A 26,180-nucleotide genomic window follows, 5' to 3' on the forward strand; every position below is an offset into this window, starting at 1 on the left:
TGTACTTGTGAAAGCAAACTACAGAGAGAATAAAAATAACATACAACTTGCTAGTCCTGAAATAATCCCTAAAATGATGCCGAACACACCATTTTACACGAGATTATCGAAGGTCATATTTTTCTTTCTTAGAAGTGGTTTATTTTAAATTGTTAAACAACTTCAGTAAAATAATTGTCGTCAAAAGGGAGTATTAACCACAAAAATATTGAATTTATTTTTATGTATTTAAGTTAATGACAAAATGACCATATTTTTCCAGTAAAATAATTTTTAACTATACATTTTTATAGGGATTCTTTGTCACCTTCAAACTGTCTGCTCTTATATTCTGAAGACATTAGAAGTTTTCCGATTGCGACAAACCTGAGCGACGTTGACGCAGTTTAATGACGTCGCGTTTAGCCTGCAACTTCATCACTGTAGTATTTTATGTTTCATGTGAAAGTTAAGCTCTTCAGTGGATGTACAGTTCGGAGTCGTGGTTCCAGTAAAGCTTCTGGTGTGAAGGTAGTATGAATGTTTAACCACGCTTGAACTGCAGCGCAGCTTCAGCTCATAAACTGCATCGATTAGCTAATTCTTACTGCTCACACATGCTCCTGTAATGTGTGTATTGTCTTCACTTCACGTTTGTCTGTGTTTCTGTAGTCATTTGGATACAATAACGAGTCGACAGACCTGCGTATAGCTAAATTAATACTGCTTGATAAAGAATGTTAAATCCAGGGCAGGTTTAAGGTAGTGTCAAACATCATCATGACTGTCACAATCAGCAGCATCTATGCCAGGGGTGTCAAACTCATTTTAGTTCAGGTGCCACATACAGCCCAATGTGATCTCAGGTGGGCTGGACCAGTAAAATCAGAGCATAGTAATCTATAAATAACCAGAACTTCAATAGTTTCCCCTTTGTTTTAGTGCAACAACTATATTCTGAAAATGTTTACATCTAATGAACTGTCTTTTTACTAAACATTATGAGCAACATGAAGTTTCTTGAGAAAAGCACATGCAATTTCAACAATATTAATCCTCAGTTTATCATTTGTGCATTATAACTTACAGATCACAGTATGTCAACAAAGACACAAAACATTCAGTCACAGTTATCTGGAACAAAACGATGTATATTTTTACTTTATGATCAAAACAACTTGTCAAGATCTAGGAATTATATCAAATTTTACACATTTACAATTTGCAGTCAGTCTTCTCTGTATTTTTTTACACTTTCCAAAGTCTTCCCTCTGGCTGGCCATATGTTTGACACCCCTGATCTATGATGATATGTACCATATTCTTCTTTTTTCCTTTCTGTTTTCTTTCCTTCATCATCATCAGTAGCAGCATTTAGAGATAATGGCTTTACATTTGTTACCCCCTAAAATGTTCTGTCCCCTTTTGTTTACTTATTGTTAAGAATATGCAATATAAGCGAGTACAGCCTTGTGCAACATCATTTATACCTGAGTCTGTCTTTAAAAATAGAGGAAAATATGCAAAACACTGGGAAAAAAAATATCTGAGATTTGAATCCCAGTAATAATGATGTTTTGTTGCACTGATTTGTAATATCATAAGTCTTACTTGTTAGTTAGGTTTAAATCTATGACATTATTTTTTAGAAGACCTCCATTGATGATACAGATTATAGATGTTTTAGTTTAAATGCAATTTTGAATAATTTGGCATTAGAGCAATATTGCACAGGGGTAAGCTCAATGTTCAGATAATGCTTGTCACTCAATGTACTGTATTGGGTTTGTAGGCTTAGTCTATTCTTATGGATGCTACTCATCCTATTAATCAGGGGTATAAGTTGCTCCCCTCCGGCCTTCGTCTGGTGGTAACCCAGGTCACAAAAACAGGTACAAATTCTCCTTTGTGCTTACCTCCATCCGAGCTATAAACACTGAGAAGAGAAGGAGGTAATACACGGTTTTTGCTGCTGTAGTTTATCACGTCCTGTGCTGCACTTTATCCTGTCTTGCTGCTGTACTTTACTTTGTCCTGTCTTGCTATCTATTAAAGTTATGTACTGCTACTGACTAAGCGGCTGTTTGCACTGAAGTACACCTGATTAAATGACCTAGCTTGCTGCAAATGCACCTGTCTATTTTATGTTTTGGGTGATGTTTCATTGTTTTTATTGCGTGTTTCTTTGAATAGCTTTTTTGTTGTTTTTATTGTGAACGCTTGTGTAGCTACTGCATAACAAATCGCCCTTCAAGGGACAAATAATGAAGTTGAACTTTTGTTTGACCTCTAACATTCTCCATGTCTCTGTCCATGCTCCCTCTCTAAAGTGGCCCCTGCTGTGATGCCTTCAGCCATGTCTCAGATTAGTGATCCAAAGATCGCTTTTGCTTACCTTCGCCCAGCCTGTGTCCTGCTCACCCGAGAGCCCACTGTGACTAATGTAGAGACTTTGAACAGCCAATTGAAAGAAGTCAATGATGCAACATTGCAGCAGCTCCAAGAGTATGTCCTCTTCCCTCTTCGCTTTGTCCTTAAAGTCCCTGGACCAAGGCAGGACAAGCTGGTGCAGGCTGTGGCCGAAGCCATGAGCCACGTTTTGGAGAACACTTGTGTCCAGAGCTGGGAGACCCTCCATGACCTCTTCTCAGAGCTCTGCCTCTGCCTCTGCTCTCCAACTGATCCTGGGAAGCCTGCAGATGTGTCAGAGGAGCTGAAATCAGCTGTGCTGAGGTGCCTGGATGCCCTGATTCATGCTGCCTATGGTGATATAGTCTTCAAACTCTTTGAACCAATTATGCTGCCTGGATTGGGTGCTGCGATATCACTGCTGCTAGCTTTAGCAGAGAAAGAGCAATCTCGCGATATCCAGGCAAAGGCCTTGAAGTGCCTCCAGGCTTTGACTCTGCACTGTGACTGTACTCAGGAGCATGTGGTCCCATCCTCAGAAGAGCAATGTTCTGTAGGCAGCACCATGGCTTCATTCTTACCTGGGATCACTACGGCTTCAACCCGGATCATTACAGGAGATCTGAGACAAGGCCATGCAGTCACTGTTAGAGCCATCAAGGTAACATATCTCTGTGTTTATTTACATGTCCTTATGTAATGATGGAGCAGGGCAAAAGCACTGTTATATATTCTGGCTATAATCTACCTTGTTACAGGTTAGTCCCTGTATAGTCAGAGACCTCTCTCTGAATCAGCTCTTACAGTGTTTGTATTTTGACTGGATCTCACCAAAGTATTTAGAACTGTAAGTATTATTATTTTCAGTTCAAGTTGAATTTTATGTATAAGTGTATCTCATATAAGACATCGCCGAATATAAGGTTTAATATTTTTCATCAGGCATTGCTCAAAGTGAAATAAATATATATATATATATATATATATATATATATATTCTAGACTCAGTACACATAAATTAAATATTGATGACATCTTACAGCTCATGAAATCCTCAAAATATTAGGATATTATCATCAAGGTTCAAACAAATAAATTCTTGAAATATTTCAGTTTATGGATACTGTGTTCAAAATATATATATTTATCACTTTGAGCGATGTCTCATAAAAATTATTCAACCTTTTTCACCACATTCTAATTGTATGAAATGCATTTGTATATAATGCCAGTAGACAACATACATCGTCTCAGGGGATTTCACACAGTGAAATGACCATCTTACTATATAACAATGTCGCAAGAAATCCAAAGATTCCCTTTGAGCAGTTCTTTGATGACAGTGGGCAGAAGAAATTCCCTTGTACTAGGAAGAAACACCTACCAGAGCCTGGGAGGGCGGCTGTCGGCCTCGACTGGTTGGGATGAGGGCAAAAGTAGAGACAGGAAAGATAGTGGAGAGAAAACAGATGAAACAATGTGTCACCATTGGTGAGGTTAGCAATTTGTAGCTGCTGACCTACTTGTAGAGAGGACGAAACACAAACTACAGGAGAGAGAAGAAACAAAGTTAGTGACATACAATGGTGTGTTACGGCCCCAGGGCCTTGTTCTTCTTCTACGGCTCTGCTTACAGGCTTCCAGCTGGGCGGAGCTGCAATCAGCTAACCAGCCACACCTGGGAAATGCACCAGGCTATATAAGCTAGCTGACTGAGCCAGAGCTGTCTGCTGCTCTGCCACTCTGCTGCGCCCCTGTCTTCAGCTCTGCTCTGCCTTGCCTCTGCTCTTTGCCTATCCTTGCTGCTCCACTCCACACCTAATTTGTAGTGTTGGGGTACGGTGGCTGGAGCATCCCTTTTCCCTATAGCTGCTCAGGAGCACATCCGTGGTTGTAGGGGGAGGTTGCCAGTTTTCTGGTTGCCTTTCTCAAACCAGCAGGCTATAGTGCATAAATACCCACCGCCACGCCTCATGAAGAATAGGGTGAGTTAGCTAGTTAGCTGTGTGAGCGGGCAGTTAGTTAGAAGGGAACTTTCCTTGGTTGCGGCTGTTTAGGCCTTGGTGCCCACTGGTATTCCCCAGCACTTTTCTTTGTCTTGCTGTCTCATGTGGTAGTGATAATCTGAAATATGGAGGATTTTGTAAAGGCATTTGTGGATGCAACGTGTGAGGAGTTTATAAATGGCTGCACAAAGGAGCAGTTAATAAAAATTACTGATCACTATAATGTGGATGTTGGTGATAAAAAAAATAAAGAAACCGTAAAGGCAAATTTGAAATATCATTTAATGAAAGTGAAAGTGTTGGACACAGAAGAACCTGTTTCAGCCTCTGAGAAGGTTGAGAATGTTTCTCCGCCATCATCAGTGACTCCTGCTGTAGGTTTAACTTTTGAACAACAAAAGGAGTTACTTTTGTTACAAATGAAATTAAAAACAGACAAGCAAGTGGCAGTAGAGAAAATGAAACCTGGGATTGAATTAGAGAAGGCATTAACAATTGAGAAGATGAGACAGGAAAATGCAAAACTTGAGCTGGAAAGGCAAAAACTATCTCTGATTAGAAAAGGAAAAGTTGCAGCTGATGTTCTGCTGGCTGACGCTAGTTCAGGTTGTTCTCCAGGAAGGGTGGATGCTTTGAAGGAGTTGAGGTTAGTTCCTAAGTTCAATGAGAAAGATCCTGAAATTTTTTTGTCCTTTTTGAACGCCTAGCTGAGACACGTGGGTGGTCTGATTCCACTTGCACTGTATTGTTGCAATGTGTGTTAACTGGAAGAGCTCAGGAGGCTTATTCCTCCTTGACAAAAAGTGATCAGATTGTAAAATCTGCTGTTCTAAAAGCAAACGAGCTTGTCCCTGAAGCTTATCGTCAGCGATTCAGGAGTTGGAAAAGAGGCAGCAAGTCACATTTAGCGTTTGCTCGTGATATATCAACTCAGTTTGATCGCTGGTGTACTGCAGCTGAGGTGGACAATTTTGAAGATCTGCGTGACCGAATGATTTTGGAGCAATTTAAAAATTCTGTTCCAGAACATATTTCCAACTATCTCAGTGAGCGAAAGGTTAAGATAGCACCTGAAGCCGCTGCGCTTGCTGACGATTGTGTTAACTCATGGTGAAGATAGTTGGTCTTGTGGTGTCCATGGTGGCCGGGGACACAGGGATGTCTCCTTTTCAGTGAGTTCATCTGGTCGTCAGGTAGGTAATTTTGAGAATACTATAAATGCGTTGCATTATACTGTAATGCATGCAGTATCCATGTTTCGTTCATTTTCGTCTTTATACGTGTTTGGGGGAAAAAGTGTCGGTTGGCTTTCTTCATTATCACAGTAGGTTAAACGTTCCTGTGTGCAACCTTAACTAGCTATAAAACAAAGAAAACGTGCAAATAATCTTGGATCAAAGTAAGAAAAAAGAAAGTTGAACAAATACACAGACGTGATTTTCATGATCATCTTTTTTTCACTCTCGCTGTCCTTCAGGTTTGGTCCAGGACTGTGGGAATTGTCATGGAAGACACTCAGCTGCAGTCCAGAGACAGTTGGAAGACTCCGTCACCAGACCTGGGGAGGATCGGACAGCTGATGGTCCATCGCACACCAGATTGGGTAAAGGGCACAGCAACAAAACTGTCTGTGTTGCTGAAGAAGATCATCTCCTGCACCTCGGCTCACAGGCACTGGAGGGTTAGACTGGAGATGGTGGAACTTGCTGACCACCTGCTGGCCAGGTGTAGTCAGACACTGGGAGAGTGTGTTCGATTGCTACTGGAAGCCTTGGTGGGAGCGATCAATGATGAGGAGCCCAGAGTCAGAGAGAGGTTTGGTTTGAGTGACAATTTTGTAAGTAAAAGGAGCGAAGGCTTTTTGATCCCAGATTCTTACCTAAACTCTGGTCCTCTCCTCTAGGTGTGAGGCTGCTCTCAACGAGGTATCCCAGAGGAATCAGAACTGCAGAAGTGAAGTTAACAGTGAATGGAGCAGCGGCCATCAGACCTTCACCGATGTCTTGTCTGAGAATCTCCACTCTTTGGCCACCTCCCTTCCCAGACTGATGAGAACCTCTGATGACCAGAAGAAGCTGTTTGTCCTCAATGTGTTTCTGGGCTACCTAAAGGTCCTGGGGTCACTCGTCTCTGTGGTGCTCAACTCTGCTTCACATCTGGAGAGGATTTCCAAAGCCTTGATGCAGGTAACGTAACAGCCAGAGTATCGGATTATTCTGTTGCTATACTGTTGCACCCTCAACATCCATGAATTTCAATGTAAAACCATTATATACCTTCATATTTATATATTTTTGGGGCAGTTTTCAGACTTCAAACGCATTCTGACTTCTAGTTTTCGGCTGGTATCAGCAGACCGTATGAACTGATAGAAGAACCAGCAGGATGTGTAGAGCTGGCAGTAGCTTGACTAAAACATGAGATTAGTTATAAAGAGCAGGTTGAAGATGTCCCTGTACCGGCCTTCTTTGTTGACGTCTTGAGCCTGAGAGCCATTAACCTTGAGACAAATAAATATTTACCTACACCTTCTGTCAGAAACCTGTAAAAAAAAAAAAAACTAACAGGCTATCCAAGCAGAATTTTTTGTTTTCCATAAACACTGTTTGGGGGTCTGCACAGTGGATTGGTTGTTAGTAACTGTCGCCTTGCAGCTAGAAGATCGCCAATTCGCATCCTGATCTTTCTGTGTGGAGTATGCTTAAGCTCCCTGTGCATGCATGAGTTTTCTTTGATTAGTCCGGCTTCCTCCCACAGTCCAAAAACATGCTGAGTTTAATTGATAACTCTAAATTGTCCGTAGGTGTGAATGCGAGTGTGCTTGTTTGTCTCTCTGTGATACACTGGTGACCTGAGGGTGTCCCTTGCCTTCACCCTAAGTCAGCTTAAATAGTCTCCAGTTTCCCGCGACCCTAGTGAGGATTAAGCAGAGTAAACTGTTTGGAACAGATGGTTTTTTTTGGGAGGGGTTTTTAAACGAGGCAAAAAGTGATTTTAAGCTTGTTTTTGGTTATTAGTTCTGATGGAACATCACGACACAGATCAAATAGTTACTGACTGTCAGAAAATAAAGATTTTAAGATTGTTTCCATTTATACTGTTTGCAGCTCTGATGAATGGGGTAGTTGATTTAAAAAAAAAAAAAAAAAAAAAAGCATAACATGCCTTTGAAACCATTTAGAGGGTTAAGTACATGTAAAATTGTTAAAACCACCAAACACTTTGGTTTGTCTTTATAGGTGCTTGAGCTGGACGTGATGGATGTTCGCATTGTGGAGGAAAGGTGTTACGCTGCTACCATGGAAACCAGCCCAGACTCTCATGATTCTTACACTGCTCACATACAGAGGAAACATTTTCTCTACTTCACAGATGCGAGGATTTTCTCTGTGCTCATGGAGATCTGTAGAACGTTAGGTATGAGTGCTGTTTGATATGAATGGAAGGGATGGGCTCTTATCTTTATACCTACATAACATAATTCATGCCGTCTCAGTTCATTGTTAAAGGAATGTAAAGCATTTATACATAATCACATTAGTCTAATGACGGTTTTGATTGCCGATATCAAAAGAGTTAAACCTTACTGTACGTTTGGCCTATTTTTGACTTTTTTGACAGTTACATAAACTAACTTTCCCTTTTTCTATCTTCAGGTTACTACGGCAACATTTACCTGCTGACAGATCACTTCCTGGACTTGTACCGCCAGTCTTCAGCTTACAGAAAGCAGGCAGCCATGGTGTTAAATGAGATCATCAGAGGTGCTGCTGGCATCGCTGTGGCAGCACAGCGTCAGGGTTTGGAGAATCAGGAGCAGTCTGCCACCCAGGAAGATCTTACAGCCGCAGCAGTCTCTGTCATGGAGGAATACATCAGTCTGAGCAACTGGAACTTGATTACTGTCAGTGAGGAGACAGATAGAGACCAACAGGATCAGCAGGTGAGATCCTCATTTATCAACTGTTTCCACGCAAATGTAATTGAACAATATTATCTTGTCTGTGTGAGTGTGCCGAGTTCAGAAAAACTGCTGACCATGCCTGCAAATATTTAGATTCCTCTAATGGAAAATAATTACAATACAGAGCATAAAACACTCATTCAGTCCTGTCAGCAGAGTTCAGCTGCTGGATGAAGTTCACAAGTTAGAGATAGTCTTGGCACATTTAACTTGTAAAGTAAAATTATGGAAAAGATACACCCACACAATGAAATACTGCAGCCAGTAGCCTTATTGGAGGAAATGGAGAGAAATTTATGGTCTACAGGGAGTGATGATTAATCAGTGGATTGTATTTGTGCCCAGTCTTACCTAAGTTGTGCCAGCAGCTTGCTCCTATTATAGAGAGACCAACAAAGTGCACAAAGTCTCCTAGTGCACACAAGTCTTGTCAGTTCTGGGTTTTCACAATCAACAGTCAAGTCCATAAGTACTTGGGGTATTTTTGCTTGGATTTTATGATTCAAAACTTTAGATAATGATTTATCATTCATTTATGAAATGATCAGAGTGATAGTTTAACATTTTAGAAGTGGTGTAGTTACTTTCTCTGAGAGAGACTAGTTAGGCTGAGCATAAATATTGGAGGCACCTGGACATAAGCAGCCAGACTCTGTTGGGGTAAGAAGAGTCTTACTGTAGCACTGTGGTATCTTGTTTCTTCAGAAGCAAGATACCACAGTGTTCTCTAATCTGAAAAATTAATCTTCTCCTCAGCTTTTGTCAAGCAATGAAGTATGTGCTTCCTAAAACATTACACTATTTCTTTAATGTCATTTTAAAGTTGAAATTTTGATGTGGCAAAGGATTTTATAATGAGCTATAAATAGCCATTATATAATACAAATATCGCATCAACATGAGCTGACTGTGCTGATCATCTAACTCTGTGGGGATGATCTTCATATATAATAAATGATGCCAGTGTTCATTAAATGATGCTCTGAATGAAGAAGTGATCTTTTTTCCATTTAAATTCTAAATTTTACATTGCATTTTGTGCTCTGTACATTTTCTAATCAAGTGTGATATTAGGTTCCATGCTGAGTCTTCAACTCTTTTCACATAACTCTTTTCTGCATTTAAATTTCCTTTTTGCCATATTGCTACATTCCAAACAATAGGCTTCAGGCTTTATTAGGAAACATATCCAAACTTCATCCAGTCGATGGCCTTGAAATGATCGTTGTTTGCTGAACAGATTGAACTCAGGGGACAGCAGCTTCAGGGTTTGAACTAACATCTCTGAACTATCAAGATTAGATTTCTGAGCAGAGAAAACATCTCAGGGCCTCTGCCCACAGAGGTCCCAGGACACTGGCAGCTCTGTCTTACCTTGTAGATTAACTTGCCTTGAGACACCACCAAATGAAAAGAATTCTAAAAACCTGAAATATGCATTAGATAAAAAGTGTTTGGCCAGTAGACAGTGCATTATCCTGCTGAAAGAGGCCACGTCCATCTGGGAATACCATTTCCATGAAAGGGTGTACATGGTCTGCAGCAGTTCTTAGGTAGGTGGTATGTGTCAAAGTAACATCCACATGGATAGCAGGACCCAAGGTTTCTAAGCAAAGCATTGCCCAAAGCATCACACTGCCTCATCCAGCTTGTCTTCTTCCCTTAGTGCAATCCTGGTGCCATGTGTTCCCCAGAGACTCAGCCAACATTCACAGGTAGAGCAGACATGTTTATGCGGCCTAAAGAGCGATGCACAGCACCTAGCCGTCCATGTGATGTAAAAGAAAACATGAATCATCAGAACAGACTACCTTCTTCCAGTGCTTCATGGTTCAGTTCTGATGCTCACGTCCCCATTGTTGGTGCTTTCAGCGGTGCACAGGGGTCAGCAGGAAACCCTGACTGGTCTGCTGCTATGCAGTCCCATCACAACAAACAGTGATGTATTGTGTATTCTGACACCTTTTTATCAGAACCAGCATTAACGTCTTCAGCAATTTGAGCAACAGTAACTCCTCTGTTGGATTGGACTACATGGGCCAGTCTTCACTCCCCACATGCCTCAGTGAGTCTTGGCCGCCCATGACCCTGTCCCCGGTTCACTACTGTTCCTTCCTTGGACCACTTTTGATAGATACTGAGACCCCTGCAGACCAGGAACACCCCACAAGAGCTGCAGTTTTGGAGATGCTCTGAGCCACAATTTCGTCCTTGTTGAACTCACTCAAATCCTTACGTTTCCTCTTTTTTCCTGCTTGTAACACACCAACTTTGAGGACAAAATGTTCACTTGCTGCCTAATATATCCAACCCACTAACAGATGCCATGATGAAGAGATGATCAGTGTTATTCATTCGCCTGTCAGTGGCCATAATGTTCGATGTTCTCATTGATGTCTTCTTCTTCTTTTCCTTTTGGCTTTTCCCTTCAGGGGTCGCCACAGCGAATCAATTGCCTCCATCTAACCCTGTCCTATGTCTATAGATATGTATATTTCCTCAGAATCACAGACTACATCTTTAACTTTTGTCTTTTTTTCTTTCTGTAGCTGCTCAACCTATCCAGACCCCTCTCCATATCCTACGGTGATGCCAGCAACTCCCTCCAAGTTATTCCTCCTTCGTCTGGCTCCACCTGTCCTTCATCATCTACCTACACAGTCCACCAGCTCAACAGCAACATCTGGCAGCTGTGCATCCAACTCGAGGGCATTGCCTGCTTTGCTCAGGCGCTGCGACATGACTTCCGTCCCCTCTTGATGACCTCACTGTACCCTGTGTTGGAGAAAGCCGGTGAGGAGACGCTGCTGGTCAGCCAGGCAGCGCTGAGCTCCATGCTGGACATCAGTAAGGCCTGTGGATACCCCTCCTTGAAGGACCTGATCAATGAGAACTCGGACTACCTGCTCAATTACATATCACTCAACCTGCAGAGGCTCAGCCAACATCCACAGGTAAAGCAGGAGCCAAAAATGACAAGCAGATAAAAATTATGGATGCAAATGTCAGGACTGTAGTGCATTTACATGATTTCTATGACCATTATCACCAGGTGTATATGGATCTATATAAGCTTGTGCTGCCATGAATGTGTATGTCATCATTTTCCCCTCTTATTGGCCAGGCTCCACGGGTGTTGACAGTGATGTTGACTCACTCTGACTGCAGCCTGCTGCCTCTGGTTGAGGACATCGTTCAGGATGTGCTGATGGCTCTGGATCTCAGCTACGAACACACAGCCGCTCTTTTCTGCTCAGTGCTGCACGCGCTCATGAAGGCACTGGGTAAAGTTTCAAAAGTGGTGTCAACTTGTTTATCACATATGCTGAGAGCTAAACAGGAACAAAATGTGACTCATAACATACTGTATCCTAGATTCTCGTAGCCTTTAATCATAGTAATTTGCTATTTTGTAAATACATTTCCCTTGCGTCATTGCTTGGTAAGATCTAAACCTCAGATTCTTTCAAATGCATGTTTTTACGGTTTTATATTGGTGAGTTGTGTATTTCTATAGTGTCCAATTTGGTAGAATGGGTCAAATATGAAGGTAAATTATGGATTTTAGGTTAAATGATGAGTTGACACCATTCTCAGGCTAAAGAAATCCAATAAAAGAAAATGACAGATGAATGCATAGAAAAAGACATTTTACCACTTGCGTTGATCATCAAGATATGCTAGGTTGAATGATTTTGGTTTTTACAGCCTTAATAAAACCGATGTTTAACCCAAGTTCATATATCTTCGTGTTCTTTTTTTGTTAGCAAGGTGGTTTCCCTCCACCAGCAGCAGGACCGGCAGCTGTTCCAGCTCCAAGCAGACCTCCGCTGAAGAGGAAGACCTCAACATCCATCAGTTCCTGCTGGATTACCGCAAACAGAAAGAGCTGGCAGAGGGCATTGGGATAGAAGAGGACGACACAGAGGACCTTGGTAATATGGAATGCTATGAATTCTGCTGCAGGTTATATTAGCTTCAACATGTAGGGAATATGGGTTATTTAAGTTAAAGGTGAAACAGAAATGTGAACATGGCCTATAACCCTCTGAACCCCATAACTCTGAGCTAGAAACTGTAAATACAGAAAGGACTCTGTAAATTCTATGTATTTTAGATGTCTGATTCTGTAAAAGACAGAAAGTTCTTTGGTCCTTGACACAGCTATGATGCCATTATTTTTTTATCAGCTGTGCCAAGAGTCCCATTACAAAAAATTAGGGACTTTTATAATCAGCTGAACTGCAGGATGTGTTGTTAGAGCAGGAGGAGCCAAGAATGGAAAGCAAATTAAAAAATAAGTCAGTAGGTAAAGGTCCATAGTATGTAGAGCCACCATTTTTTCCAATATTGACAACACCTGTGGGCACTTGAAAAAGTGTTAAACATGGACATTCCAGGTTTTAAAAATTTGCACATTGTTTATGGCATTGTAACTTTGACATACTGCACATAAGACATTTTTGAGTTCTCTCTAGTTCTGTCCATGGTTGTGCTGTTTCCATAGATGTGCAGGACTTTATATTGCAGTAAAAAATATTTTGAAAAAATAACCCCTAACAGTAAATGAAAAGGAAACTGCTTTGGGTTCATAGGGTTAAAACATATGGCAAATCAGGCATTTTTGGCTGCAGCAGTGGAGTTCATCACCAAACCATCTACACACGTGGACAAAATTGTTGGTACCCCTCAGTTAAAGAAGGAAAAACCCACAATTCTCACTGAAATCACTTGAAACTCACAAAAGTAACAATAAATAAAAATTTATTGAAAATTAAATAATCAAAATCAGCCATCACTTTTGAATTGTTGATTAACATAATTATTTAAAAAAACAAACTAATGAAATAGGGCTGGACAAAAATGATGGTACCCATAACTTAATATTTTGTTGCACAACCTTTTGAGGCAATCACTGCAATTAAACGATTTCTGTATTTGTCAATGAGTGTTCTGCAGCTGTCAACAGGTATTTTGGCCCACTCCTCATGAGCAAACAGCTCCAGTTGTCTCAGGTTTGATGGGTGTCTTCTCCCAATGGCATGTTTCAGCTCCTTCCACATATGTTCAATGGGATTCAGATCTGGGCTCATAGAAGGCCACTTTAGAATAGTCCAACGCTTTTCTCTCAGCCATTCTTGGGTGTTTTTGGCTGTGTGTTTTGGATCGTTGTCCTGTTGGAAGACCCATGACCTGCGACTGAGACCAAGCTTTCTGACACTAGGCAGCACATTTCTCTCCAGAATGCCTTGATAGTCTTCAGATTTCATGGTACCTTGCACACTTTCAAGACACCCTGTGCCAGATGCAGCAAAGCAGCCCCAAAACATTACTGAGCCTCCTCCATGTTTCACCGTAGGGACAGTGTTCTTTTCTTCGTATGCTTGGTTTTTGAGTCTATGAACATAGAGTTGATGTGCCTTACCAAAAAGCTCCAGTTTGGTCTCATCTGTCCAAAGGACATTCTCCCAGAAGCTTTGTGACTTGTCAACATGCATTTTTGCAAATTCCAGTCTGGCTTTTTTATGAGTTTTTTTCAGCAGTGGTGTCCTCCTTGGTCGTCTCCCATGAAGTCCACTTTGGCTCAAACGACGACGAATGGTGCGATCTGACCCTGATGTACCTTGGCCTTGGAGTTCACCTTTAATTTCTTTGGAGGTTGCTCTGGGCTCTTTGGATACAATTCGAACGATCCGTCTCTTCAATTTGTCATCAATTTTCCTCTTGCAGCCACGTCCAGGGAGGTTGGCTACTGTCCCGTGGGTCTTGAACTTCTGAATAATATGAGCCACTGTTGTCACAGGAACTTCAAGCTGTTTAGAGATGGTCTTATAGCCTTTACCTTTAAGATGTTTGTCTATCATTTGTTTTCGGATGTCCTGGGACAATTCTCTCCTTCGCTTTCTGTTGTCCATGTTCAGTGTGGTACACACCTTTTCACCAAACAGCAGGGTGACTACTTGTCTCCCTTTAAATAGGCAGACTGACTGATTATGAGTTTGGAAACACCTGTGATGTCAATTAAATGACACACCTGAGTTAATCATGTCACTCTGGTCAAATAGTTTTCAATCTTTTATAGAGGTACCATCATTTTTGTCCAGGCCTGTTTCATTAGTTTGTTTTTTTAAATAATTATGTTAATCAACAATTCAAAAGTAATGGCTGTTTTTGATTATTTAATTTTCAATAAATTTTTATTTATTGTTACTTTTGTGAGTTTCAAGTGATTTCAGTGAGAATTGTGGGTTTTTCCTTCTTTAACTGAGGGGTACCAACAATTTTGTCCACGTGTGTAACTGTATATTCACTGTTATTCCAGAGGTCCCTCCTGCCACAGAGTGTGAAGACATCGGAGATATTGATGGTCCAGATGTGAAAGCTGAACTTCCCTCCCACCTCAGCATAGCTAAGGATGTTATGGAGCGCTGCATTCATTTGCTGTCAGACCCCAGCCTCAGGATCAGACTCAAGGTACTGAGCAAAGGAAAATACTCTATGGAAGCAGCACAAACATGGCTAGATATAGATTGATCTCAAAAATATCTTCAAAAAAAGGAAACATTTTTGTAAGTGTGCAAGTATTTCAAAAACTGAAAGAAATGGTGACTGTACATATTATTACAACTACTGGTTGCACATGGGTTATTATTTGATTCCTGTTTGTAGTGAGGAGCATAAAAGTTTAAATTTTTTAATAGAATATGGCTACTGCAAACATCTTTTTTTTTTTTGCAAAATTTTAAATGAGAAATGTAAAACCAAGTGATTTTGATCCCAATTTCAAGTAGTTCTAGTTTAAGGAGAGTCTAAAAGTCGATTCTGCTTGTTTTCACAGGTTCTTACTGTGATAAATGGTGTCATTTTGGTAATTTAAGAAAAAACTGCTTGCGTTTCTGGTGTGGAGCAGATCAGGGTCTCAAGCGTGAAGCAACAGAGAGGCTCAGCAGACCAGCATACAAAACAGTAATGGATTTAGTACAATAATATCCACAATATGTTGCAAAAGATGTATATGAGCAACAGGGGAACTGACGTAATGGAATCAACTCGCACCTAATGCTCCCAAGGGAGGTGACTACTGGACAGGAGGAAAAACTATACAAACAAATGATAGAAATTATAAATACACTACAAACCTATTCAGATGAGTTTTTAGCGAGGCAGGAACTAACCATGTTTTGGTACGACCAAGCTAGGAAAGCTAACTAGATTGGTACCAAACACGCACACAAAGTGATAATTACAAATGCTAGCACAGTGGATAAACAGAGTGGATTTAACATACCCTTAAGGTACACAAACACTGACCCTACTATGATCCACAGAGAGAGTGAAGCAAAATTAACCAACAGCCAAACAGGGCAGAGAGGATGAGGGAATGTGGGTGGATTTGTGTGGTGTGGCAGGAGTGGCATCTCGGCAGATCCAGGGGTTAAGTGATGTTTCCCAGAATGGAATCAGGAGATGATCAGGTTGGCTAAGAAAGGTAGATTGAAGAATTGGACCAGGTACAGGTGCAGCAGGCACAGTTGGTCGTAGCTGAGGTACAAGGGATAACTGGTTAGAATACAAAACATACGAACAAGAGGAGATCAGAACTGAGACCAGGGTTAAGCTAACAAGAGTTCTTTAACAGTCCGGTGTCAAGTAGTGGTCTGAGTCAGTTTTTTTTATGGCAGAGGTAGATGGGTTGCAGGTGAGCCAATCCCCGCGGCACCACTCAGGTGATAACCATTTAGACTTTTTAACTACAATAGTCTGCACCTGCCCGCAGTCCACGCACCTCACTCCAGCCCTCCTGGGGAAAAGAAAAACAGGGAAAGGAGGAGGCAGGGAAAGGCTGGCACCAAGCAGAGCTGGAGGCGGAAGGCTTGACAGTTTCAAACCCGCTGGAGGGTTTGAGGGTTTTGGGGTTTAAAGGGTTTAAGTATGGACACTATCTTTTCTACTTTGTAGTGACTTTGTATCAGTGTGACAAAGTTAGTAAGGACTCTGAGTTAGTAAGTGAAATACACCTGTAAATAACACACAACACACTCTTTAGCAGTCTACAGTTACTTAAAGGAATGTACACTCTGAAGAATTTAAGAAAAATAACCAATAAATTTTGATGTTGGCGCAGTGTATTATATTTGTTAGCTGTATACAGTAGAAGCCTATATTTGTGCAGCCAGGTCCAGGTTTCAGACATACTGATTTTAGCAGATATAACTCCCCATTTTTGCCATCATAGTTTAGAAAAGTAGCTTGCAGATGATAGCTATGTAGCAGTAAGTGTTGAATTAAAATTTTGATCTGATGATTTAGCTAGGTGAAAAATGAAGGATCATGAAAATTATTACAATTGAGCCTGAGATAGATGTCAGTGTGTATACCAAATCACAATCCACCCAAGAGTTATCACAACATTTTTCTCAAAAGCAAATATGGCAAACTCATGAATGAATATTTGCTCTTGACAGAGTGAATGGCTTTCCTCCTTTGGGCATCATAGATTGCTGATCTAAATTTCAAAGCTATTCATCCAATGTTTGCTGAGATATCTCAGTCTGACTCACAGTGGTAGACCTACTGACTGGCCAACAGTGCAGCTAAAAACTGCATCAGTGACAAGTTGGTCACTGGCTAGTGAAAACAGAAATAAGCAGTCATCTCTAGAGTACCGTTACTTTTTAACCAACAACTGAATAGGGAAAAGATGGTTTTTACCTTGCTGACATGTTTCAACCGCATCTGCAGTCTTAATCAGAGCATCGTGTGATGACATATCGTTTTTATCAGGTGATCGCCCTGACAGATCCGATGGTCTCTGGAGGAGGGAATCCCAGATGGGTGAGAGGGTGTAAGCCCCCTCGTCCTGGTTCATGGAATTGCTCGCCCGCTTCCTGAGCTCCACAGCCTTCACAATCCACCATTTATATTTGTTTGCCTCCGATGTTTATGATCCTCCCCTTGTCCTTGAAGAAACATTTGGACGACTCACAAGAATACAAAAAGACAAAGTCGAACAAGAAAACTCAAAATCAGCCATCATGGACCGCTGTAAAAGAAGTATTCACATTATGGAATGGGACAAGGTGGAGGATCAGAGCATCAGAGGCTAACAAATACAAACGGTAGAATAAGGAGGGGGCCTACATCCTCTTGCACACCTGGGTTTCCATCCTCTAGAGATCACCGTCGGTGGGGGGCGTGGCCTGCCTGACACATTCTGACAGATCAGTCACATCGGTCACCTGATAAAATCATCACACTTCAAATGACACTGAGGAAGACTGCAGACACAGTTGAAACATGTCAGCAAGGTAAAAACAATCTTTTCCTCGCTCAGGTGTTGGTTTTAAAGTAACGCTATAAGTAAGAAATGACAAAATGAACATAATCCATCGAGCCATCATCTCTGCTGAAGTAGGCATGTAATAACTTTAGAAAGACAACCAGCTGTCTTTGCCCATGAGTTCACAATCTCAAACAGATCACCAGAGGTGGTTCTGCATCATCTGAAAGCTACATGTGCACATGTATCTGCATATGAAAGTTATGTCTTTGTTGGCTGCTCTGTCTGTCTGTGTGAAGGCCCTGGATGTTCTGGAGTTGAGTATATCTGCACTGAGTGAGAGGGAGAATGAGCTGCTGCCTCTGTCTCACCGCTGCTGGCCAGCCCTCCTACAGAGACTCACAGCTGATGACCCGCTAGCTGTCCTCAGAGCCTTCAGGGTTTGTAAAACTGAATCATTACTAATTGTTACCATCGCCTGTTTCTGAGTATCTTTGAAAAGAAAATAGATAGTTCAATGTGTTGCTGTTGCTTTTACCTTTAATGTTGTGTTACATAATCTGGGTCAGGACATTATGCGCAGCAACTGAATGTATTTCTAAATAATTTTAAAAACATTTACATTTTTTCAAGAATATCATGTTGAATCAATCAAAAGTTGCAGCTTCAGACCCCAGTACAGTCTCAATTCCTTATGAAAAAGCTAACATAGTGAGAGAATCGCGTAGGAGAGACATGGTCTTCTGAAGAATAAAGACCTCAGCTGTGATCTTTCTTCAAAGCACAAGTGTCAGCTGATTCAAGTTGTCACTGTCAGTTAGTGTACTTGTCGGCTCCTGTCTTCAGTTAAGCTATATTTGTACCTTTGTGTAATTTTTGCTGATGAATTGACAAATTTGGACATAATCAGTGAACAGTAATTTAGACACTCAGCGCTACTGCTGGCAAACTGTGTTCTAGTTATTAGCAACATGTCAGATTTTGAGTATATCCAGGTTTTGTAAATACAATGATTCATCCACAGACACTGCACGGGCCCACAGTGGGAACATATTATTGCGGTCTGATAACTCAATGCTGCATTTTTCATTCCACGCCAGGTGCTGTGTATGCTGGGTGAAACGTGTGGTGACTTCATGAGGAGGAGGGTTTCTAAAGAGGTTCTACCCAAACTGAGTGCCTCTCTGGTACGGCAGGCTCCCATCAGCGCCAAGGCCAAGCCCATCTACACTCACACCATGGCCTACAAACTGCAGCTGGCTGTACTGCAGGGGCTGGGCTCGCTGTGCCAGAGGCTGGATCTCGGTAAGACAATAGAAACACAAGATGCGCAAACACACAAGTCACCTAAGACACAGCAGACGGTGTGATCCAATTAGCCTTAGTATGGCAGATCCCTTAATACAGACTGGTGCAACATGATGCCTGGTTAAGTAAGAATGATTATCTCTTTATAACTCTGATATTTAGCTGTGTTATGCAATGAGAGCTCTGATGAATGCCAGCAGTATAATTGTGCTCAAAGTCAAGCATACACACGTGGACAAAATTGTTGGTACCCCTCAGTTAAAGAAGGAAAAACCCACAATTCTCACTGAAATCACTTGAAACTCACAAAAGTAACAATAAATAAAAATTTATTGAAAATTAAATAATCAAAATCAGCCATCACTTTTGAATTGTTGATTAACATAATTATTTAAAAAAACAAACTAATGAAATAGGGCTGGACAAAAATGATGGTACCCATAACTTAATATTTTGTTGCACAACCTTTTGAGGCAATCACTGCAATTAAACCATTTCTGTATTTGTCAATGAGCGTTCTGCAGCTGTCAACAGGTATTTTGGCCCTCTCCTCATGAGCAAACAGCTCCAGTTGTCTCAGGTTTGATGGGTGTCTTCTCCAAATGGCATGTTTCAGCTCCTTCCACATATGTTCAATGGGATTCAGATCTGGACTCATAGAAGACCACTTTAGAATAGTCCAACGCTTTTCTCTCAGCCATTCTTGGGTGTTTTTGGCTGTGTGTTTTGGATCGTCGTCCTGTTGGAAGACCCATGACCTGCGACTGAGACCAAGCTTTCTGACACTAGGCAGCACATTTCTCTCCAGAATGCCTTGATAGTCTTCAGATTTCATCGTACCTTGCACACTTTCAAGACACCCTGTGCCAGATGCAGCAACGCAGCCCCAAAACATTACTGAGCCTCCTCCATGTTTCACCGTAGGGACAGTGTTCTTTTCTTCGTATACTTGGTTTTTGAGTCTATGAACATAGAGTTGATGTGCCTTACCAAAAAGCTCCAGTTTGGTCTCATCTGTCCAAAGGACATTCTCCCAGAAGCTTTGTGGCTTGTCAACATGCATTTTTGCAAATTCCAGTCTGGCTTTTTATGAGTTTTTTTTCAGCAGTGGTGTCCTCCTTGGTCGTCTCCCATGAAGTCCACTTTGGCTCAAACAACGACGAATGGTGCGATCTGACACTGATGTACCTTGGCCTTGGAGTTCACCTTTAATTTCTTTGGAGGTTGCTCTGGGCTCTTTGGATACAATTCCAACGATCCGTCTCTTCAATTTGTCATCAATTTTCCTCTTGCGGCCACGTCCAGGGAGGTTGGCTACTGTCCCGTGGGTCTTGAACTTCTGAATAATATGAGCCACTGTTGTCACAGGAACTTCAAGCTGTTTAGAGATGGTCTTATAGCCTTTACCTTTAAGATGTTTGTCTATAATTTTTTTTCAGATGTCCTGGGACAATTCTCTCCTTCGCTTTCTGTTGTCCATGTTCAGTGTGGTACACACCTTTTCACCAAACAGCAGGGTGACTACTTGTCTCCCTTTAAATAGGCAGACTGACTGATTATGAGTTTGGAAACACCTGTGATGTCAATTAAATGACACACCTGAGTTAATCATGTCACTCTGGTCAAATAGTTTTCAATCTTTTATAGAGGTACCATCATTTTTGTCCAGGCCTGTTTCATTAGTTTGTTTTTTTAAATAATTATGTTAATCAACAATTCAAAAGTAATGGCTGTTTTTGATGATTTAATTTTCAATAAATTTTTATTTATTGTTACTTTTGTGAGTTTCAAGTGATTTCAGTGAGAATTGTGGGTTTTTCCTTCTTTAACTGAGGGGTACCAACAATTTTGTCCACGTGTGTATAACAGCCAGTCATGCTTTCAGGGTTCATGCAGATCTCCTCATAATGGCAGCAATATTTTAACATATCATCATGCAAAAAATCCTACTATGAATTTTAATGGCACATTTGGACGGTTACATCTTTTCAACATGAATTTTATGAGTTTTTTTAAAGGATTAGTTCAATATTTTTGATAAATACAATTATTACCTTTATTTCTAAGAGTCAAATGAGGTCAGTACTAATTTTGTGCATTAAACTGGAGTCAGACTATGGTTAGCTTAGTTTAACCGGATCAGAGGAACAATAAGCCAAAAAATTACTCTAAAACCTGTAAATCGGTCGTATTTACACTTAACCCATGTTGAGTAGTCATTATTTGTGATACACGTGAACATTTTTTGGACAAATGGGTGCATTTTTTTGTTGTTTCTGTTGACGTGGGTTTAGTTTAGTCTGTTGTTTTGATTTGACACAGACACGCCCACACACACACACACTCAGTGTTCATCCATATTTAGACATTCAGAGTGACTTTTCTTTACCACCAGGTGGCAGTCTTGAATAACAGTAAAATTCAGCTTAGGCCACCGCAGCATCATCCATCCATCCATCCATTCTCTATACACCGCTTTATCCTCACTAGGGTCGCGGGGGGTGCTGGAGCCTATCCCAGCTGACTCGGGTGAAGGCAGGGGACACCCTGGACAGGTCGCCAGTCTGTCACAGGGCTACATATACAGACAAACAACCACACTCACATTCACACCTATTGACAATTTAGAATAAACAATTAACCTCAGCATATTTTTTGGACTGTGGGAGGAAGCCGGAGCACCTGGAGAAAACCCACGCATGCACAGGGAGAACATGCAAACTCCATGCAGAAAGATCCCAGGCCCAGGCCGGGATTTGATCTGGGGATCTTCTTGCTGCAATGTTTAAAGTGCTAACCACTATGCTACTGTGCAGCCCGCAACATCATTCAATGTGTCCCAGTTCTCTTTTTCTATTTTACTATCAAGACCTGAAGCCGTGCTCCTGTTTTGAGTCTTAAAAATGTTATTGTGAAACTTAGCATACAGGCATCCGTTTAATGAAACGGAGTCGTTTTTTTTTTTATGTGTATATTCTCTTGTGTTGGAGATGGTGGTTTTCATCAGTCAACACCCTTTAAGATTTTGCGTCCACTTAAGTTAGCCTTGTTGTATGTGATAAAAACTATACATTTAATTTCCTCATACATAAAATCACTAAAAATGCCTTTACACATTGGCAGTGTTGGATTTAACGTATTTTTAAGATGTCGAAGGTGCAGCCAGCTGAGACAATAAGTTCTCACAACAGAAGTTCTCCCTCAAGCTCCATTTCCCCACAATCAAGCGAGAGTTGCTGTTGAATGTGCACAGTAATCAGCAAATCAAGACGCTACAGGAAGGAATGCTGTTTGACTGTCAGAAAGAGCTTTTTTTGTAGTTGTTTATTTTGTCCTTGACATAGCTTCAGCTTGGCTAAATTGTTGTCAGTTATTATGCTCATTAAACGTGTCCCAGTCAGTGTCCAACACTGCTGAACGCTCTTAAGGGGAAACACAGTAGTTACAGTGAAATTAAGAGTGCCTTCATGCTGTGTGGGTCTACTTTTCACTCTAGAACAGGATAAATACATTTTCAAACAACTCCATACAAATATCATTAACTGTAATAGGAAGCAGTGGTTGCAATGACAAAGATGCATGGAAAATTCAGTAAGTGTAACAACAGTGTAATTACTTCTATTGGCCAAGAGAGTAGCAAGAATGCAAGAAGTGATTGCAGCAGCAATCAGGGTTTCTTATTTCTGCACTTGAAACTGATGTTTTTTAATATGAAAATCTGTGTAAAATCAGATTTACGAGTACTGCAGGTTTTACGTTTCCATTCACTGAGAAAACCAGGGAACTTGATTTTGCGTAGTGGTTTCTTCAGCAGATTGCACAGTGATTCAGTGGTTAGCACTGTCCCCTCACAGCTCAAAGATCCCCGGTTCACATCCCTGATCTTTCTGTGTGGAGTTTGCGTTTGTGGGTTTTCACCAGGTGCTACGACTTCCTCCCACAGTCCAAAAACATGCTGAGGTTAATTGGTAACTCTAAATGTTCATAGGTGTGAATGTGAGTGTGATTGTTTGTCTCTATATGTAGCCCTGTGATAGATACACATGTGGACAAAATTGTTGGTACCCCTCAGTTAAAGAAGGAAAAACCCACAATTCTCACTGAAATCACTTGAAACTCACAAAAGTAACAATAAATAAAAATTTATTGAAAATTAAATAATCAAAATCAGCCATCACTTTTGAATTGTTGATTAACATAATTATTTAAAAAAACAAACTAATGAAATAGGGCTGGACAAAAATGATGGTACCCATAACTTAATATTTTGTTGCACAACCTTTTGAGGCAATCACTGCAATTAAACGATTTCTGTATTTGTCAATGAGCGTTCTGCAGCTGTCAACAGGTATTTTGGCCCACTCCTCATGAGCAAACAGCTCCAGTTGTCTCAGGTTTGATGGGTGTCTTCTCCAAATGGCATGTTTCAGCTCCTTCCACATATGTTCAATGGGATTCAGATCTGGGCTCATAGAAGGCCACTTTAGAATAGTCCAACACTTTTCTCTCAGCCATTCTTGGGTGTTTTTGGCTGTGTGTTTTGGATCGTTGTCCTGTTGGAAGACCCATGACCTGCGACTGAGACCAAGCTTTCTGACACTAGGCAGCACATTTCTCTCCAGAATGCCTTGATAGTCTTCAGATTTCATCGTACCTTGCACACTTTCAAGACACCCTGTGCCAGATGCAGCAAAGCAGCCCCAAAACATTACTGAGCCTCCTCCATGTTTCACCGTAGGGACAGTGTTCTTTTCTTCGTATGCTTGGTTTTTGAGTCTATGAACATAGAGTTGATGTGCCTTACCAAAAAGCTCCAGTTTGGTCTCATCTGTCCAAAGGACATTCTCCCAGAAGCTTTGTGGCTTGTCAACATGCATTTTTGCAAATTCCAGTCTTGCTTTTTTATGAGTTTTTTTCAGCAGTGGTGTCCTCCTTGGTCGTCTCCCATGAAGTCCACTTTGGCTCAAACAACGACGAATGGTGCGATCTGACACTGATGTACCTTGGCCTTGGAGTTCACCTTTAATTTCTTTGGAGGTTGCTCTGGGCTCTTTGGATACAATTCCAACGATCCGTCTCTTCAATTTGTCATCAATTTTCCTCTTGCGGCCACGTCCAGGGAGGTTGGCTACTGTCCCGTGGGTCTTGAACTTCTGAATAATATGAGCCACTGTTGTCACAGGAACTTCAAGCTGTTTAGAGATGGTCTTATAGCCTTTACCTTTAAGATGTTTGTCTATAATTTTTTTTCGGATGTCCTGGGACAATTCTCTCCTTCGCTTTCTGTTGTCCATGTTCAGTGTGGTACACACCTTTTCACCAAACAGCAGGGTGACTACTTGTCTCCCTTTAAATAGGCAGACTGACTGATTATGAGTTTGGAAACACCTGTGATGTCAATTAAATGACACACCTGAGTTAATCATGTCACTCTGGTCAAATAGTTTTCAATCTTTTATAGAGGTACCATCATTTTTGTCCAGGCCTGTTTCATTAGTTTGTTTTTTTAAATAATTATGTTAATCAACAATTCAAAAGTAATGGCTGTTTTTGATGATTTAATTTTCAATAAATTTTTATTTATTGTTACTTTTGTGAGTTTCAAGTGATTTCAGTGAGAATTGTGGGTTTTTCCTTCTTTAACTGAGGGGTACCAACAATTTTGTCCACGTGTGTAGGTGATCCATCCAGGGTTGGATGGATGGATGTATGTTACAAACTGCCACTGAAGCTCATCACTGACAGAAAAGTTAGCAGCTGGTGACAGAGGTGGCAGAACTGAGTATGGCTCTTGCTGGGCCAACAGTAGATTTCTTAAAATTTTATAATTGTGTCAAAATTGGACTAATTCTTTTTGATATATATGCTTCTTTCAGTTCACAGCAAAAACAGCAGCTTGTGTGTTTCCCCTCATTGCTCATGTGACAGCCAGTTCCAGTATAGTTGAGTGTTTGTAGGTTTGGTTCACAGTGGGTGGGTGTCTAACATGGAGATGAACCAGCAGTAGTGAAGGAAACGTGGCATGGTGTGGCAGAGGGACATTTATTGGATGAAGAGCTCACCTGGTCAGGTACAATTGGCAACAGGAAGCTCTTGCTTTCTTACTATTCACAATACCTCTAAAGCCGCTTTTCGATCTGCACTTATGTCTGTCAATCTGATGGCAACGCATCATTTTATGTCTGAATTTCTTTTACTGTCAGCACAGCACCAGTCTGAACAGTAGTCATGTTATGGGTAGACATGCACAAGCAATAGTACTTTAAATGTTTGTGTAAAGCAGTTTGGGGAATAATGTTTGTACATTTTCAAAAGTGCCAACTCCCAAAATACGTTTTGCACTGACTTTGCTCTACAATTGTACATTTATTACAAACTGAATAAAATTTCACTGCATTGAAGAAGAAGTCTGTACAAGGTCATATTAATGAGACTATTATCAAAATGACATAACATAGCATAGCGTGTTTTTTAGGAGTCTTTCCTCTAAGTGAATTAAAGACCTACAGCTCCAGACAGCAGGTGAATCCATAGAGAAACTCCAGAAAGAGACATTTATCAAATTTATCATGTGCAACAACAGCAGTACCTTCACTATTACGCAAGTATAAATGATCTCCATCATGGAGAAAGGATAGATCAGAATTAGGATCAATTTATCAATATACACCATGATTATGACCTATTTAGAATTTAATAGGCTTGCTTTTAGTTTTGATGCACTCTTTTATTTATTAATGCTTCATTATATACTTTACATCACACAATGAACTGCTCAACCTCAGGTGTTACTGTGGTTGGTAGACTCTCTCTCCTCACTGAAACAGTGAGGCCAAATCCTTTATTTTTGCTGTAAACTGAAAACATCTGGGTTTGACATCAAATGATCAATATGAGACAAGAGATCAACATTTCAGCTTTTATTTCTAGATATTTACATCTGGCTCTGACGCACAACAGACTGCATCCATAGTTAGGTGTAACCAACATGAAAACCAGACAGCTGTCTATGGGTGACATACAAGCAATTGTGAAGCTGAGAGAAGATTGAAAGTCGATAGCGTTGCTTATTTAAACCAAAAATTCAGTAAAGAAAAGTTGTATTACCTTGCTGACATGTTAGTGTCTGCGTGAGGAATAGGAATGAGGAATATTTATGTTATCGTGGCCTATGTCTGAATGGCAGAATGTCGTCACTGTAATAAACTGATAAAGCAGTAATGTTATGTATTCC

The 26,180-nt window shown here is 40.8% G+C and overlaps 1 protein-coding gene across 1 annotated transcript in view; it reads left to right on the plus strand.

Annotated features, from left to right (window-relative positions):
• The first annotated feature begins 380 nt into the window (after window positions 1-380).
• tti1 (TELO2 interacting protein 1) overlaps window positions 381-26,180 on the plus strand; it is a 39,553-nt gene continuing 13,753 nt past the window's right edge. The window contains exons 1-12 of the mRNA XM_051949106.1: window positions 381-510; window positions 2,310-3,049; window positions 5,872-6,209; window positions 6,298-6,580; window positions 7,634-7,811; window positions 8,051-8,337; window positions 10,908-11,312; window positions 11,483-11,642; window positions 12,126-12,293; window positions 14,681-14,832; window positions 17,938-18,078; window positions 18,739-18,943. Of these exons, the coding sequence (XP_051805066.1) occupies window positions 2,324-3,049; window positions 5,872-6,209; window positions 6,298-6,580; window positions 7,634-7,811; window positions 8,051-8,337; window positions 10,908-11,312; window positions 11,483-11,642; window positions 12,126-12,293; window positions 14,681-14,832; window positions 17,938-18,078; window positions 18,739-18,943 (3,043 nt within the window). The 5' untranslated portion in view covers window positions 381-510; window positions 2,310-2,323. The remainder of the gene's footprint in view (window positions 511-2,309; window positions 3,050-5,871; window positions 6,210-6,297; window positions 6,581-7,633; window positions 7,812-8,050; window positions 8,338-10,907; window positions 11,313-11,482; window positions 11,643-12,125; window positions 12,294-14,680; window positions 14,833-17,937; window positions 18,079-18,738; window positions 18,944-26,180) is intronic.

The sequence above is a fragment of the Acanthochromis polyacanthus genome, chromosome 6 (assembly GCF_021347895.1).
Source record: "Acanthochromis polyacanthus isolate Apoly-LR-REF ecotype Palm Island chromosome 6, KAUST_Apoly_ChrSc, whole genome shotgun sequence".
Lineage (NCBI taxonomy): Eukaryota > Metazoa > Chordata > Actinopteri > Pomacentridae > Acanthochromis > Acanthochromis polyacanthus.